This window comes from Stegostoma tigrinum, chromosome 4, assembly GCF_030684315.1.
Source record: "Stegostoma tigrinum isolate sSteTig4 chromosome 4, sSteTig4.hap1, whole genome shotgun sequence".
In the NCBI taxonomy this organism is placed as follows: domain Eukaryota; kingdom Metazoa; phylum Chordata; class Chondrichthyes; order Orectolobiformes; family Stegostomatidae; genus Stegostoma; species Stegostoma tigrinum.
The window spans coordinates 5,949,506-5,968,352 of NC_081357.1; the positions used below are offsets into that span (position 1 = coordinate 5,949,506).

At 41.7% G+C, this 18,847-nt stretch overlaps 1 protein-coding gene across 1 annotated transcript in view; it reads left to right on the plus strand.

Moving 5' to 3' along the window:
• Nucleotides 1-18,847, plus strand: part of LOC125452339 (dynein axonemal heavy chain 8-like) — a 1,009,221-nt gene that overhangs the window by 980,262 nt on the left and 10,112 nt on the right. Inside the window, exons 105-106 of the mRNA XM_059645685.1 lie at nucleotides 7,046-7,198; nucleotides 16,272-16,461. Of these exons, the coding sequence (XP_059501668.1) occupies nucleotides 7,046-7,198; nucleotides 16,272-16,461 (343 nt within the window). The remainder of the gene's footprint in view (nucleotides 1-7,045; nucleotides 7,199-16,271; nucleotides 16,462-18,847) is intronic.

The window sequence follows — 18,847 nt, forward strand, 5'->3', positions numbered from 1 at the left end:
GTTGATAGCCAGAGACTATTTCCCAGGGCAGAAATGGCTAGCATGAGGGGTCATAGTTTTAAGCTGGCTGGAGGAAAGTATAGAGGGGATGTCAGAGGCGGGTTCTTTACACAGAGAGTTGTGAGAGCATGGAATGTGTTGCCAGCAGCAGTTGTGGAAGCAAGTTCATTGGGGTCATTTAAGAGACTGCTGGAAATGCATATGGTCACAGAAATTTGAGGGTGCATACATGAGGATCAATGGTCGGCACAACATCGTGGGCTGAAGGGCCTGTTCTGTGCTGTACTGTTCTATGTTCTATGTTCTATGACCTGGACTATATCCCACACTACCATGGCCATCAGGCCAGGAAATCAAGTTGCCCTCCAAATGACCCACCATCCTGACTTAGAAATATATAGCCATTCCTTCACTGTCACTGAGTCAAAATCCTGGTGTTCCCTCCATTATGCCATTATTAGTCAATCTATATCGCATGGACTGCAGCAGCTTAAAAAGGCAGCTCCCCAATACCTTCTCATTGGTAGCTAGGGATGGCAATAAATCCTGGTGCAGCCAGGGATACCCACATCCCACGGGTGAGTTTAAAAAACCCAGGTGAAGCTACAAAACAAGACTGGTTGCATAGAAACAGAGAAAATAGGGTGCATGAGTAGGCCATTCAGCTCTTTAAGCCTGCACCACCATTCAGTATGACTGTACAATTTCAGTATCCCATTCCCACTTTCTCTCCATACCCCTTGATCCCTCAATCTGCAAGGGCCATGTCCAGCTCCCTTTTGATTATATCTAATAAACATGCCCCAACAGCATCCTGTGAGAGAGAATTCCGCAATTCCACAACTCTCTGAGTGACGAAATTCTTCCTCTCTCAGTCCTGAATGGCTTCCCCCTTATTCTTAGGCTTTGATCCCTAGTTCTGGACTTCCCCAACATTGGGAACATTTTTCCCACATCTGGACAGTGCAGTCCCATCCTGATTGTATGTGTTTCAATGAGATCCCCCTCATTCTTCTGAATTCCAGGGAGTACAAGCCCAGTTGACCCAGTCTTTCCTCATATAACAAAGTGTGAAGTTGGATGAACACAGCAGGCCAAGCAGCATCTCAGGAGCACAAAAGCTGACGTTTCGGGCCTAGACCCATCATCAGAGAGCGATGCTGCTTGGCCTGCTGTGTTCATCCAGCTTCACACTTTGTTTTCTTGGATTCTCCAGCATCTGCAGTCCCCATTATCTCTTTCCTCATATGTCAGTCCTGCCATCCTGGAATCAGTCTGGTGAACCTTCACTGGACTCCCTCATTAGCTAGAATGTCCTTCCTCAGACTACGAGACCAAACTGCACACAATGCTCAAGGCGTGGCCTCACCAAAGTCCTGTACAACTGCAGCAAGACATTCTTACTCTGATACTCAAATCCCCTCGCTATGAAGGCCAGTACGCCACTGGCTTCCCTCACTGCCTACTGCACCTGCACGTCAACCTTCAGCGATTATTCTACTATGACACCCAGGTCTCATTGCACCTCACCTTTTCCTAAACTGCTACCATACAGATAATAATCTGCCTTCATATTTTTGCAACCAACATAGATAACCTCACATTTATCCACATTATTTTGCAATTGCCAGGTATTTGCCCACTCAGCTACCCTGTCCAAGTCATACTGCAATCTCTTAGCAGCACACAGCACACCCTGCCACCCAGCTTAGTATTATGTGAAAATTTATAGATATTGCATTGAATTCCTTTGTTGGAATTGTTAATGTATATTGTGAACAGCTAGGGTCCTAGCATTGAACCCTGCAATACCCAATTTGTTACAGAGGTAGCAGGAACTGCCAATGCTGGAGAATCTGAGATAACGAGCTGTAAAGCTGGAACACAGCAGGACAGGCAGCATCAAAGGAGCAGGAAAGCTGATGTTTCGGGTCAAGACCATTCTTCAGAAGAAGTGTCTTGATCTGAAACGTCAGCTTTCCTGCTCCCCTGATGCTGCTTGACCTGCTGCATTCATCCAGCTCTATACCTCGTTATCTCAAATACCCCATTTGTCACTGCCTGCCACTCTGAAAAGGAGCTATGTTAACCAGCAAGAACCAGCATAAATGACAAAACTGCAGTATTCACAGCCATCATCACTCAGACCTCTTCCAGGGGCCACTGTGATAACAAATGCTCGTCTTCAGCTAATTTTAATCATTCCACGTCAATATCAACAAAGACCTGAAGACACTGAAAAATGCAAAGGCTATGGGCTCTGACAATATTCAGGCAATAATACTGAAGATTTATGCTATAGAATGTGCTGTACCCCAAGCCAAGCAGTTCCAGCAGAGTTGTTCTCATTACTAGCGTTTATCTGACAGTGTGAAAAATTGACCAGATACATCTTGTGCAAGAAAGGCAGAGCAAATTCAACCCAGCGAACTACTGGCCTCCAGTCTACCCTCAATCATCAACTATGTGATCGAAAAGGCTGTTGACAGTGCTATCAAGCAGCACCTACAAATAAGTAATATACTCATTTATGCACAATTTGGGTCCTGCAAGAGCCACTTGGCTTCTAACCTCATTTGATTCTTGATCCAAACATGAATAAAAGGGCTACATTCCAGAGGTGAGATGACAGCTCTTGACACTAAGACTCAGGATTTGATTGTGTGGCAACAAACAGCCAGAGGAAAAAGTAGAGCCACTAAAATCAGGAGAAAAACACTTTGCCAGTTAGAGTCATGCACAGTACAGAGACATATGGTTGTCATAATAAAAGCAAATTACTGTCAACACCGGAGATTGGAAATAAAAATAGAAAGTTCTAGAGAAACTCAAAAGGCCTGGCAGCATCTGTGGAGAGAGACCGACAGTATTTCGAGTTCAGTATGACTGGTTGTTGCTAATATTACGAGCTTAGTAGCTCAGAATGCATCTGCAGGAATTTCTTGAGGTAATGTCTTTGGTTCAAGTACTTGAGATACTGTTTCAATGACCATCTGCTATCATAAGGTCAGAAGTGAGGATGTTACTAATAATTGCCCAACAATCAGCCCATTCATGCCTCCTCAGATACTGAAGCATATCCGTAAGAAGCAGGGTTCAGGTTTGGGCTGATATGTGAAAACTATTGCACATACCACATGTGTACCAGGCACTGACTATCTCAAACAAGAGTGAATCTAGCAGCCTGTTCTTGATGTTCAATATCATTGTCATCACTGAACCCCTCATTATCAACATTCTGATGCTCCCACTGACTTGAACTGGACTAGCCACATATTTGCTGTGGCTTCAAGAGCAGTTAAAGAGTCAGAATTCCACAGCGAGTAACTCACTACCTATCTCTCCATAGCATGTTAATCATCTACAAGGCACAAGTTAGGAATGTAATGGAATACTGTCCACATACTTGGATGAATGCAGCTGCAGCAATATTCAAGAGTTGAGATACTATTCAGGAGGAAGAACCCTAACTGATTAGCACCCAATCCATCATCTTCAACCCTCACTTCTTTCATCCACCATGCATAGTAACAGTCATCCACTAGTTGCACCACATGAACTCACTGAGGCTCCTTCTAAAATAATCTTTCAAATTCACAACGTCCACCATTTAGAAGGATGAGAGCACCATGTGCATCCCCTCCCCCAAACTAATACCTGCAAGTTCCCCTGTAAAACATAGACCATTCTGACTTTGAATTATGTCACTATTCCTTCACTGTCTCTAACTAAAAATCCTGGAACTCCCTTCCTAACAATTCTATGAGAGCTATTATGCACAAAGGACTGCAACACTTCAAGAAGGCAGTTTGCGACCACCTCCGCAATGGAATTAAGAATGAGGAAAATGTTATGGCCAAGCTAGCCATGCCTCTCTTCCATGAATGAATATAAAAGTTTTCAAGGGATCATCTTTAAGATGCTTGCTTTGTATCAATAAATAAACTGTCCTCCAGTATTGAGAAAAGACATTTCCTTGAAGCATTTTACATGGTACTCATCAAGATATTCACTAGAATACCGGTGTATAAGGGAACAACATTTTGTACTTTATGAGAAGAGTTTGTTTCATAAGTTTTCCTTTGATTGAACTAAGAGCTAAGAAAATTACAGTACAGGAACAGGCTCTTCAGCCTGCCAAGGCTGCACCGATGTGCTGCCCATCACAACTAAAACCCCCTACCCTTCTGGGGACCTTATTCCTCTATTCCCATCCTATTCATGCATTTATCAAGTCACTATAGTATCTGCTTCCACTAGCTGCCCAGCAGCGTGTTCCAGGCACCCACCACCCTCTGTAAAAAAAGGTGCTTCGTATATCGGCTTTAAACCTCGCCCCTCGCACCTTAAACCTATCAACCCTGGGAACTGACTCTTCCACCCTGGGATAAAGCTTTTGACTGTCCAATCTGTCCATGCCCTTCACAATCTTGTAGATATTTATCAGGTTCTCCTCATTCTCCATCATTTCAGTGAGAACAAATCAAGTTTCTCCAACCTCTCCTCATAGCTAATGCCCTCCATGCCAGGCAACATCCTGGGTAATCTTTTTTGTACCCTCTTTAAAGCTATCATATCCTTCTGATAGTGTGGCAGCCAGAATTGGACACGATATTCCAAATGTGGCCTCACCAAGGTTCTATAAAGCTACAACATTACCTGCCAATTTTTAAACTCAGAGCCCCAGCCGATGAAAGCAAACATGCAATTTGCCTGGTTAACTACCTTTTCCACCTCCGTTTCCACTTTCAGTGACCTGTGTACCTGTACACGCAGATCCCTCTGCCTATCAGTACTCGTAAGGGTTCTGCCGTTTACTGTATATTTTCCTTTTGGATTAGACCTTCCGAAATTCATTAACTCACATCTTTTCTGGATGAAACTCCATCTGCCACCTCTCTGCCCAAGTCACCAACCGAGCTATATCCTGCTGTATCCTCTGACAGTCCTCATCGCTATCTGCAATTCCACCAACATTTGTGCCATCAGCAAACTTACTAATCAGACCAGTTACATTTTCCTCCATATCATTCATATATAGTACAAACAGCAAAGGTCTCAACACTGATCCCTGAGGAATGCCACTAATCATAGCCCTCCATTCAGAAATGCACCCTTCCACCCCTACCCTCTGTTCTCAATGACTGAGCCAGTTTTTTATCCATCTTGCCAGCTCACCTCTGGTCCCATGCAACTTCATCTTCAGTATCAGTCTGCCATGAGGGACCTTATCAAAGGCCTTACTGAAGTCCACATAAACAATATCGACTGCTCTATCCTCATTAAACATCTTCGCCCCTTCCTCAAAAAACTCAACCAATTTAGTGAGACATGACCTCCCCTTCACAAAACCATGTTGCCTGTCCCTAATATGCCCACTTATTTCCAAGTGGGAGTAAATCCTGTCTTGAAGAATCCTCTCTAATAATTTCCCTACCACTGACGTAAGGCTCACCAGCCTGTAATTAACTGGATTATCCCTGCCACCCTTCTTAAACAAAGGAACAATGTTGGCCATTCTCCAATACTCTGGGACCTCCCCTGTGGCCAATGAGGATATAAAGATTTATATCAATGCCCCAGCAATTTCCTCCCTTTCCTCTCTCAATATGCTGGGGTGTATCCCATCAGGTCCTGACGACTTGTCTACTTTAATGTTTTTCAAACCCCTAATACCTCCTCCCTTTGGATCGCAACATGACCCAAACAATTTACACACCCTTCCCTGATTCATCATCTACCAAGTCCTTCTCTATGGTGAATACTGACATGAGGTATACATTTAACACCTCACCCATTTCTTCTGGCTCCACACATAAATTCCCTTCCTTGTCCTTCAATGGGACAACCCTCTCCCTGGCTACCCTCTTGCTCTTTATATTTGTGTAAAAAACCTTGGGATTTTCCTTAATCCAGTCAGCAAATGACTTTTCATGACTCTTTTTAGCCCTCTTGAGTCCTTGTTTAAGTTTCTTTCAACTTTTCTTGTATTCTACCCTTACTTCATGTGTTCCCAACCTCCGAGCCTTGGAAAATGCTTCTTTTTTCTTTCTGATTAGGCTCACGTTATCTCTCGTTATCCAAGGTTCCCTAAACTTGCCATACTTATCCCTAATCCCTGCAGGAATGTGTCGGCCCTGTGTTACTGTCAACTTACACTTGAAAGCCTCCCACATACTAGATGTTGATTTTTCCTCAAACATCTGGCTGCAATCTACATTCTTCAGTTCCTGCCTAATATTATTGTAATTAGCCTTCCCCCAATTTAGCACCTTCGCCTGACAGCTGCACTTATCCATCAGTACCTAAAAGCTTACTGAATTGTGATCATTGTTCCCAAGCTGCTCCCCTAATGAGGATAATAACATATGTTGAGTATAACCTATATTTTATTGTATTAGCTAAATGAAGGATAGAGTGGGGAAGAGTTGTGAATAGAGCAATATTTGAAGCTTGTCATTCTTCCATAAAGATATATGATGTGAATATGCATTGTCTAATCTTAAGCACGTGGATGAGTGCAGTGAACTTTTCCACAGTCAGATTCTTGATGTTATTCTGATGGCATTGACTGTGACAGCAATCCTCTCACAATGCCTTTGTAACATCTATTTGGAAGACAATCTTATCCTTGAGGGAGGAACTTCTTCTTTTCCATTTGACCTCGATGATCATCAAGAGTTTCCAGTTGATCCCTTTCACACTGAACTTTTGCTCTGACTTCTTATTGACTAACTGTTAGGTGGGGAACTAAAAACAAATATACTGAAACCTGCCATTGAATTATCCTGGTCCTCCACATTCTGGTATCCATGCATTTCCAGACAATTGACTTATTCCCTGCACTCTTCCAATAAATTCTAAAATTCTGGACCAGTTTATCCAAGGGATGTTTAGTGTATCATTCAACTTTACTTTGAAACTGCTGTTGCTTTTAGCTGCTGTGAAAAGAACATTTACAAAGACTGTTTCTGCGCGGCTGTTTAGAGAGATCGGCTTGGTCATAATTTTTTTTAAGTAATAAGAACACATTTTGTTTTGACAGGTGAAAGCTCGCCTTATAAAGATGGGAATTTTGAATTCCATGAATATTTTTCTGCGCCAAGAAATTGATCGAATGCAGAGGGTTATTACAATGCTCCGGAACTGTCTGAACGACTTAAAGCTAGCTATAGAAGGGACCATTATCATGAGCGAGGTGCAGATGCAGTTCACAATTCATTGCATGCCCAATCCAACCATTTGTAAATGTGGCCATGTGAAAGAAATCTGTTTCCTTAAGACTGGAAGAAATAGGAACAGGAGTAGGCTGTTCAACAATCCCCCTGTCTGAGCCAGCTGTGCCATCCAATATGAACATGGCTGATCTGACACTTTTTACATCCATGTCCCTGCCCTTTCCCCATAAGCTTCAATTCCCCTAGTGGTCAAAAACCTATCTGTTTAGACCTTATATATAAGGACTCTGCCCCCACAATTTTCCGGAGCAGGAATTCAAAATACTCACAACTTTCAGAGAAAAGAAATTCCTCCTCATGTCAGTCTTAAACTAATGCCCCTTATTCTGAGTTTATTTCTTCTTTCCCTATAATTTTATTTACCCTGACAAGACTCTTAAGAATTCTATATGTTTCAATGAGATCACGTCTCCTTCTTTTAAATTCCAGTAAGAACAGCCCAAACCTATTTAACCTTTGCTCATAAGCTAATTCCTCCTTGGCAGAGATCATCCCAGTGGACCTTCTCCGAACTGTTTCCAGAGAAACAAGATAATAAAATGTGAGGCTGGATGAACACAGCAGGCCAAGCAGCATCTCAGGAGCACAAAAGCTGACGTTTCGGGCCTAGACCCTTCATCAGAGAGGGGGATGGGGAGAGGGAGCTGGAATAAATAGGGAGAGAGGGGGAGGCGGACCGAAGATGGAGAGTAAAGAAGATAGGTGGAGAGAGTATATTATCTTGGAATTCTCCAGCATCTGCAGTTCCCATTATCTCCAGAGAAACAATTTTGTTTCTCAAACAGAGGAACTAAAACTGCTCACAGTATTCTAGATGCAGTCTCACCAACACCTTATACAATTGCAGTAAGATTTCCCTACTTCTCTCCTAGAAATAAGGGCCAACAATCAATTAACTTTCCTGATTACTGCTGCAACTGTATGCAAGCTTCCTATGTTTCGTGCACAAGTATTCCGAAGTTCCTTTGTATTGCAGCTTTTATCTATTTAAATTATATTCTGCTCTTTTTCCCACATTTCCAAAATGAACATTTTTCCACATTTTACTCCAATTGCTGACTTTTTGCCTCCTTGTTTAACCTATCAATATCTCTTTGTAAGGTGTTTCTATCCTTCTTGCAATCTGTCTCTTAATCTGTTTTTGTGTCATCTGGAAATTTGGCCACAGTTCATTTACTTCCTTCCTTCAAATCATTAATATATATATTATAAACATTGGCAGTGCCATCACTGATCATTGAGGAAACCCTCTGGTCACAGGTCACCACCCTGAAAAAGAACCCCTATCCCTACTTGCTAGTTCCTGCCGATGAGGTAATTCTCAATAAACCGCATCCAACACCAAGGGCTTTTAATTTGTGTGTTAACATTTTGTGAAGTATATTGTTAAAAGTCTTCTGGAAGTCTAAATACAACACATTTACCAGTTACCCCTCTATTCAGTCTGGTTGAGACTTCCTCAAAAAACTCAAATTGGTCAGACACAATTTTCCTTTGATAAAGCCGTGGCAACTCTGTTTGATCAGATTATGATTTTTCAAATGTTCTGCCATTACTTCCTTAATAATTGATCCAACACTTTTCTAAGGATAAATATTCAGCTAATTGGCTGAAAGTTATCCACCTTTTGCCTCCATCCCTTTTTGAATAGGGGGATCACATATGCAGTTTTCCAATACTCCAGTATTTCTCCAGAATCCAAGGATTATTGAAAAATTACAACCAATGCATCCACTATCTCTGTACCAACTTCTTTTAGGATCTTATGTTGCAAGCCATCAGGGCGAGGGAACTTATTCACCTTTGGCCCCATTAATTTGTCTAATGCCACTTCTCTAGTGATGGTGAGGGCATTCAATTCCTCCCCAGTATTTAGTATTAATGGAATGTTCAAAGTAGGTTCCACCATTAAGACTGATACAAAACATCTGTTTTGTACCTCTAGCACTTTCTTGTTCCCAATACCCATCTCCTCCAAGGTCATTTTCGAAGTGGCCTATGTTAGTTTTGACCTCTCTCTTTCTTCTTCTGTATTTAAGGAAACTCTTCTTTTCATTTTTTATATTCCTCAATAGTTTGCCCTTGTAATTTATTTTCTCATTCTTTACCATCTCTTTAGTTCGCCTTTGCTGGATTCTGAATTATCCCCGTCTTCAGAATTATCACTGACCTTAGCCTTCTTAAATATCTTTTCTTTCAAACTTAATATTCTTCTTAATTCCATTGTATAGTCATGGTTGGTTTATTCCTCTCTTGGGATCTTTTGTCCTTACTGGGATATATTTTTGCTCAGAGTTATGAATTGCCTCCTATGATGTATGGTATTGCTTACTTACTGTCATTCTTGCTAATCTAGCTGCTTAGTACACGTTAGCTGACTCTATCCTCATTTCAATGTAATTCCTTTTCTGAAGTTAAGCACAGTTGTTTTCAACCCAGGTTTCTCATTCTTGAATGTAATATTAAGTTGTATCATGTTGTGATCACTACTTTGTAGGGGATCTTTTAATCCAAGGTCATTTAATAAACCTTCCGCATTACCTATTACCAGATCCAAGATAACCTGCTCCCTGGTTAGCTCTAGGAAACTATCCCAAATGGGCTCTATGAATTTGTTGTCACAGCTACCTTTTCCAATTTGATTGACCAAATCAACATTAAGAATAAAGTCACTGATAATTTTTGCTCTATTCTTTTTACATGCTCTTATTATTTATTGATGTATCACCTTTCTTATGGAATGGCTACTGTCTGGGGGTCTGTGCACGACTACTTCAACTCCCATTTCAACTCCCCTCCCACTCCCTGGATGACATGTCCATCCTGGGCCTCCTCCAATGCTGCCCGGACTGGAGGGCTTGTCTTATGAGGAAAGGCTTACTGAGCTCGGACTTTTCTCTCTGGAGAGAAGGAGGAAGAGAGGTGAACTGATCGAGGTGTACAAGGTAATGAGAGGCATGGATAGAGTCGATAGCCAGAGACTTTTCCCCAGGGCAGGATTGACTGCCACAAGGGGTCATAGTTTTAAGGTGTTAGGAGGAAGGTATAGAAGAGACGTCAGAGGGAGGTTCTTCACCCAGAGACTCGTGAGTGCGTGGAATAGTTTACCAGTGGTAGTCATGGAAACAGAGTCATAAGTGACATTTAAGCGACTGCTGGACATGCACATGGACAGCAGTGAATTCAGTTGAATGTAGGTTAGGTTATTTTATTTTTGGATGAGGAATATTCCATGGCACAACATGGTGGGCCAAAGGGCCTGTACTGTGCTGTACTTTTCTATTGTTCAATGTTCTGTGTTCTATGCAACAACGATGCCACCCAAAAACTGGAGGAACAGCATCTCATATTCTGCCTTGGAACCCTACAACCCAATGGTCTCAATGTGGACTTTATGAGCTTCAAAATCTCCCCACCACGACCTCATCCCAAGACCAGTCATCCCTCTCGTTCCCGCCTCCTTGACCTGTCCGCCTTCTCTCCCACGTATCCACTCCTCCCACCTCACTGACCAAGCTCCACCCCCACTTCCTACCTACACTCACCTTGACTAGCTTTGTTCCCACCTGCTTGACCTGTCCATTTGTCTGCTCCACTATCCACCTTCTATCACTGCCTCCCCTTCTTTCTATTTATTTCAGTGCCCCCCCCCCCCCCATTTCTGAAGAAGGGCCCAGATACGAAAGATCAGCTTTCCTGCTCCTCTCTTGCTGCTTGGCCTGCTGTGTTCATCCAGCTCCACACCATGCTATCTCAGATTCTCCAGCATCTGCAGTTCTTACTATCTCTTCTTTCCCTTACTGTTTTTTTATCCCCCCAAATGGAGTCTAAGCATGGATCATCTCTCACAGCTGTCCTTATTTTATCTCTTAGTATCAGCGCTACCCTACCTTTTCCAACCATCCTGTCTTTCTGATTGATCAAATATCCTTGAATGTTAACATTCCAGTTTTGACTTCCTTGTAACTGTTTCCCGAATGGCTATGCGGTTATATTTATTTACTTAGCGCCATCAGTTTGTGTACCTTATTCCAAATGCCTCATGTATTAAGATACAAAGCCTTTAAATTTAATCTATAATCAAATTTTCTGTGTTTTTATGTTTCCTTGGAACAAAATGACATTCACACATTCTGTCCTTTTGATTTTCATTAAGTCTTTCGGCTTGTAGCAAACTGGTATAGAGAGTTACGTGGAACATTTATCTGGGTATGGCAGTGGGCATGTGGGGTCAGGCTTATAATCACATTCCCTGCCCTGAACTGAATAATATCTGGCTTCACTTTCAACCAATCCCCAATCAGAACTATTCCTTTCATCCCCTAATCTCCGTACAGGTCCCAAAACACAGAGTAACCCTCTCTGGCTGAAAAGCTGTGACTTCAAGACATCAATTTCCTTTTGATACTTAGAATGAACAGCATTCTGCACTTGTTGCTCCTGCTCTGCTTGGTGTGATACTTTAACTGATGTCTAGAGATCCTTACATTTACTTACCCGTTCCTAAGCCTTAAAATCTGACTCTTCAAACTACTTCTGTGCTTTTCCAGCATTTCTGTTTACTGTCTCAAATTGACTTTGATCATTTAAAAAAAGGGCAGAATGTTGGCTCAGCATTGCTGTCTCACAGCGCGAGGGACCCGACTTTGATTCCGCTCGCAGGCAACTGTCTGTTTGCACATTCTCCTGTGTCCACTTGGATTTCCTTCGGGAGCTCCAGTTTCCTCCTACAGTCCAAAGATGTGCAGGTTAGGTGGATTGGCTATACTAAATTGCCCATCGTGTCCAGGGATGTGTAGGTTATGGGGATGACCAGGGGAAATGCAGGGTTGTAGGGATAATGTGGGGGAGTGAGTTTGGGTGGGATATATCATGTCAACTTGTTGGGCCGAATGGCCTGTTTTCATACTGTAGGCATTCTCAGGATTTGAGAGGTAAACTATCTTCTTCTGATTGGCAGTCTCTGGGGATTTAACCTTTCCCCTTAACTGTTGTTTTCTGACTAGAAAACAACTGTTTCCTGACCGACCACCTCGAGGGCATTAAGTCTCTATTTTAGCTCTGTATTTTCTGACTTCAATTCACTTATCTTAGCATTTCTCTGCTTTAACATATACTTTTATGTACCAAGATTCTGCAAAAAGACAAAAAATGCCCATCAGCCCATCTTCTTTACGTATGCACTTTCCCACAGACATTCCAACTGACTTTAACAAATGATCCAGTGCCCCAGGACTAGTAACATCACAGAATTGCCAAGACTCTATCAATTTCTTCAATTTCTAATTCAAATATTCCTTTACTCAGTTCGCCCGTTCAGATTGATTGTCTGCCATGATTTCAAGCTACGTTCCAAGGCTAAATTCAATGGAAACAAACATGTAAATGTTTCAATTAATTCTGAAAATTTATTATCTCTATCCTCATCAATCCACTCGAATTCCTGGCAGTCATGTGGGACAGTTGCCTTCTTAATTTAGGGTCAGGCAGGATTTCTACAAACAAAAGGCTAGTAATTATGACTTTGGAGCAATTTAAAGTCACTTGAAAGCTCCACCAGAGACATCAGTTGTTGTGGGTAAATCAACACATGTTACCTCTAATTTGATTGCTTCTTAAGAAATCTCACAAACAATCAAGTACTGAAACAATGATTTTAAACCTAATTACATCTAGCAACCAAAACAAGACCCCCCAATTAAGCAAGTTAAATCCCACACACACACACCCAGTTAATGTTGGAATATGGTCAGAGTTTCACCAACGTTGCCTATCTCTAGAAGTGTCCAGCGTTCAATCCTTGTGCAGTGATGTTCTTCAAAGTGCTGCTACTGACTTGTTCTGGTGTTGGATTCTTATACAATTTTCACTCTTTCAAGTTTGTGGCACAGCATTATTGATGATTCAATAGACTCTTTCATCCCCAACATTGGTCAGGTTTCTGGAGACCTCACGTTTATAGCTTACTTTCTTATCAGAAGTAGCTTCCCTGTTCCTTGTTACATTCGGGCTCAGCTGTCTGTTTAAAACACAACTTTGCTTACAATTAACCCCTTTAATTCAGAATATTCAAAGAACAAAGAAAATTACAGTACAGGAACAGACCCTTCAGCCCTCCAAGCCTGCACCGACACGCTGCCTGTCACAACTAAAACCCCCTACCCTTCCAGGGACTGTATCCCACTATTTCCATCCTGTTCATATATTTGTCAAGACACCTGTTAAAAGTCACTACAGTATTTGCTTCCACTACCTCCCCTGGCAGCGAAGTCCAGGCACCCACCACCCTCTGTGTAAAAAACTTGCCTTTTACATCATTCTGCACAAAGACTTAATTGCCCATGAGTCATGAGTCTGTTATGGAAAAAGCAAAAGGTGGTCTGTAAACTGAGATTTCAGTTGTGGAAAAGTAGATTTTATTAAAATAAGGCAGAATCTGGTCAAAGTAGACTAAGAACAGCTATTTGAGGGTAAATCTACAGCAGAACAGTGTGAAAGATTAAAACCCAAATTGGGGAGATTACAGGCCCAACATATTTCCTTTAGGTTGAAATATAGGAGCAACTAGCCCAGAGATCCCTGGATGACTGTGGATATTCAGAATTGGATAAAAAGGAAAAGTGAAGTGTATAACTGATCCAAAGTGTGAGATTTATCAAAACACCTGTGCTCACAATCACAGAACTACTGGAGACAAAGTCGTGGAAACAAGTTCTTTTATTGCGAGTCTGCAGAGTCGGGTGCCCCTGGAGAACCGGAGAGACCCTGATACAGAGTTTGCAGTCTTCTTTTACACATCCCATTCATTATGTATTCAGGCGCCAATGTTTGTATTCCCTCGGGCCTCCCTAAGTGGGCGTCCCCATCTGTAGTTCAGCTCTGGCTTTTAATATTCTCTACTACGCATGTGCCATAGCTGCCTGTGGCCACATACTCCTCACCTTTCACCTAGTTAGCCCCAAGTGTTTCCCGGATCCAGTTTTAGCTGGTTCTTAATCGCTCCTTATTGTTATCTTCTGCTCACTCAAGCTGATCCCTCATACTGTGCACTGCTGCCTCACCACTTCTCCTTATTGCTATCACATCTGTGACTAAATTTCTGTCCGAGTGTTAACTGTTGTGCCTAAGTTCATGTACTAGTGTTAACTGTAGTTTAACCACTGTCCTGTAGCACCCCATTTCTCTCAAAAGGGAACAAATCAACTGGTGCCACAATGGAGTATAGAATGTGCATTAGAAACTGAAGAAAATAATTCAGAGAGCAAAAATGAAAAACACACTGAAGGACAAGATTAGGAAGAATCCCAAGATTTGCTACATGCATATCAGGAGAAAGAATAACCAGGGAAAGCACAGGGTCCATTAGGAACCAAGGAGGAAATTGATGTATGGAATCAGAAGTCTTTAGTAGAATGTTAAATTATTACTTCACTTGCGAGAGGGGGCTTGTAGTCTAGATGGCTCTCTTCAGAGCTGACATGTGAAGGCGCTAGCATTTATGCAATAGTAGGGTGATGGGTGTGACGTTCTGGGGGAGCAAGGGTGCTGATAGTACAGGTTAAGTGATTGGAATGTGAGAATGCAGAACACTGATCTATCTGTCTGCCAGACTGCAAAGAATAGACAGTCCCACTGAGATAGGGGAGGGAAGACAAAGCGTGGTGACAGAGAATGCAACAAGTAAAACTAAAAGAAAGGGAAGAAATGGGAGTGTGTTCACAATCTGAAAGTGTTGAATCAAATAATAAGTCAGTAAAATAAGTCAGAAGGCAGTAAAGTGCCTTGACTGAAGATGAGATGTTGTTCCCCCAGTTTGGGCTGTGATTCACTGGAGCACTGAATTTTTTCTCCAATCTCTGGTTTACTACTAATCTTTGCCACACTGTATTTTTTTTTCTTTCATTGAGTCTTAGAAATCTACAACACAGAAATAGGCCCTACAGCTCATCAAATCCGTACCAATCAGAAACAGCCAACTAACTTAATTCCATTTTCCAATGAAAGAACTGCAGATGCTGTAGATCAGGATGTAAACAGAAGTTGCTGGAAAAGCTCAGCAGGTCTGGCAGCATTTGTGAAGAATTTATCAGAGTTAACATTTTGGGTCTGATGACCCTTCCTCAGTTCTAAGTTGCAGTTCTGAGGAAGGGTCACTGGACCTGAAATGTTAACTCTGATATTTTCTTCACAGATGCTGCCAGGCCTATTGAGCTTTTCCAGTAACTTCTGGTTTTGTTCCATTTTTGAACACTCAGCCCAGAACCTTGTATGTCCCTTGGCATTGCAAGTGCACATCTAAATACTTACTAAATGTTATGAGGATATTGCCTGTGCAGCCATAACGGTCAGTGAGTCTATATTTCCACCAGTCTCTGGGTGAAAAAGTTTTTTCTCACATCTCTTCCAAAGCTTCTGCCCTTTACCTTAAATCTATGTCCCCTGGTCATTGATCCCTCCATCAAATTGTCTATTCAATTTATGTCACTCATAACGTTATATATCTCAACAATTTTCATGGTATCCCTACGTTTCTGATGAACCATAATTGGTTTACCCCCTTCCTAGAATCTTTTTCCTGACTGGGATATATCTTGGCTGTGAATCATGAAAACCAACATACCATTTGCCTTCTTCACTGCCAGCTGGACCTGCACTCTAACCTTGAGTGACTGGCCTACAAGGACACCCTGGCCTCATTCTGTTTTCTCAATATGTAGCCATTCATATCATAATGTGCCTTCCAGGTTTTTCTAACCCGTGGATAATGGATAACCTCACATTTCTCCACATTTTACTGCATTTGCCATTCATTTTGCCAATTGTTTTTAAAAACGTTCATTGTCCTTCCCCATTTTTTTCTACAAAACACCCTTCCCTGTCAACTCCAACTAACTCAGTGCCAATTCTTTCATAATGACCTTTATTTAAGTTTATTGTAGCTGTTTCTGACCAATGTTTCCCACTTTAAATTTAATGTTAAATTCTACCATGATTGAGTAAAAAGTACAATACTAACTGTCCTTCCCATTGCAGAATTTAACAGATGCCTTGGATAACATGTATAATGCCCGAGTCCCTGTGGTTTGGAAGAGGATTTCCTGGGATTCTTCTACATTGGGATTTTGGTTCACAGAATTCCTAGAGAGAAATGCACAATTTTCATCCTGGATATTTGAGGGAAGGCCGAGTGTATTTTGGATGCCGGGATTCTTTAATCCCCAGGGTATGTACCAGTCATCTAAAGAACAACATATTTTAATATTAGGCAGGAACCAGTGCTATCTCAATAGACTTTGCATCGTTTACTGTTTGCAAATTACAATCATATGTCTGCTACTATTTTGAAAATATAACTTCCTTTAATGAACAAATCTCATTATCAGGAATCTACATTCAATCGTACATTTATACAAAACATGGCCATTAACAAAATGCTTTGTTTCTTTGAAATAATTCTTAACAACAATGTATGTGGATATATATTATTGATGTTAGTGTGTAAAATTATGTTCCTTTTCCCAAGTGGACTTTGCTACACTGCTGCTTACAATTGGCTTTTTAAACTTCAAAAGATTAGAAAATAAATTATGTTATTATTGTTGTTTCTGTGATTTGGACAAGTTGGAAGAGCTAGGCACATGAGAAAATAAAGGACAGATACAGTAAAATGTGGAGAAATATGAAGCTATCCACTTTGGAGCAAAAACTGGAAGGTACATTATGATATGAATTACTATAAATTGAGAAAGCAGAAAGTGTAACAAGACCTGGGTGTCCTTGCATACCAAACATTCAAGGTTAGAGTGCGGATCCAGCTGGTGGTGAAGAAAGCAAATGGTATGTTGGCCTTCATAGCAAGTGGATTTGAGTAAAGGAGCAGGAATATCTTGCTGCACTTACACAAGGCATGGGTGAGACCACACCCAGAATATTGTGTGCAGTTTTGATCTCCTTACCTGAAGAGGGATGTTCTTGCTGTGGACGGTGTGCAGCAAAGGCTTACCAGATGGATGGTGGGACTGCCGTGTAAGGACAAGTTGAATTGATTAGGATTATATTCATTAAATCTCTACTAATGATCTGGCCCTAATTCCTAGACTGTACCCCCAAGTTCTGGGATCCCCAACTAGTGCAAATAGTTTATCTCCCGTGTCTTTTGCTCTTAATGGCTTGAAGATCACCCCTTAAACGTTCTAAATTCTGGAGACAACAGGCCTAACTTGTGTAGTATCTCCTCATAATTTAACCCTCAGAGTCAAGGTATCATTGTTATAAACCTACATTTACTTTCTCCAAGGCAATTATATACTTTCCTGAGGTGTAGTGCCCACAACAGCTCACATTATTCCAAGTGGGGCTAAAGGGATTAAAGGATATGAGGAAAAAGCTGGAAGAGACTTTTGACCTGACCATAATGAATGGTGGAGCAGGTTTAAAGGCCAAATGGCCTACTTCTGCACCTATGTTTTTCTAAGTTTCTATGAATCCAGGATTATTGGGAAAAAGCAGGAAACTGACTTGACGATTATCAAATCAGCCATCATCTTATAGACTATGAGAGCAGACTCATTGGGCTGAATGGCCCATCTGCTCCTAAGTCTTTTATCTATATATCTAGAACATAGAACATTACAGCACAGTACAGGCCCTTCGGCCCTCAATGTTGTGCCTACCTGTCAGACCGATCTCAAGCCCATCGAGCCTACACTATTCCATGTATGTCCATACGCTTATCCAATGACGACTTAAATGTACCTAAAGTTGGCGAATCTACTTCCATTGCAGGCAAAGCGTTCCATTCCCTTACTACTCTCTGAGTAAAGAAACTACCTCTGACATCTGTCCTATATCTTTCTCCCCTCAATTTAAAGCTATGCCCCCTCGTGCTCGCCATCACCATCCTAGGAAAAAGGCTCTCCCTACCCATCCTATCTAACCCTCTGATTATTTTATATGTTTCAGTTAAGTCACCTCTCAACCTGCTTCTCTGTAATGAAAACAGCCTCAAGTCCTTCAGCCTTTCCTCGTAAGACCTTCCCTCCATGCCAGGCAACATCCTAGTAAATCTCCTCTGCACCCTTTCCAAAGCTTCCACATCCTTCTTATAATGCGGTAACCAGAACTGTACACAATACTCCAAGTGCGTCCGCACCAGAGTTTTGTACAGCTGTAGCATAACCTCTTGGTTCCAGAACTCGATCCCTCTATTAATAAAAGCTAAAACACTGTATGCCTTCTTAACAGCCCTGTCAACCTGGGTGGCAACTTTTAAGGATCTGTGTACATGGACACTGAGATCTCTTTGCTCATCTACACTACCAAGAATCTTACCATTAGCCCTGTACTTTGCCTTCCGGTTACTCCTACCAAAGTGCATCACCTCACACTTGTCTGCATTAAACTCCATTTGCCACCTCTCAGCCCAGATCTGCAACTTATTTGTGTCTCTCTGCAACCTACAGCATCCTTCGTCACTATCCACAACTCCACCGACCTTAGTGTCGCCTGCAAATTTACTAACCCATCCTTCTACGCCCTCATCCAGGTCATTTATAAAAATGACAAACAGCAGTGGACCCAACACCGACCCTTGCAGTACACCACTAGTA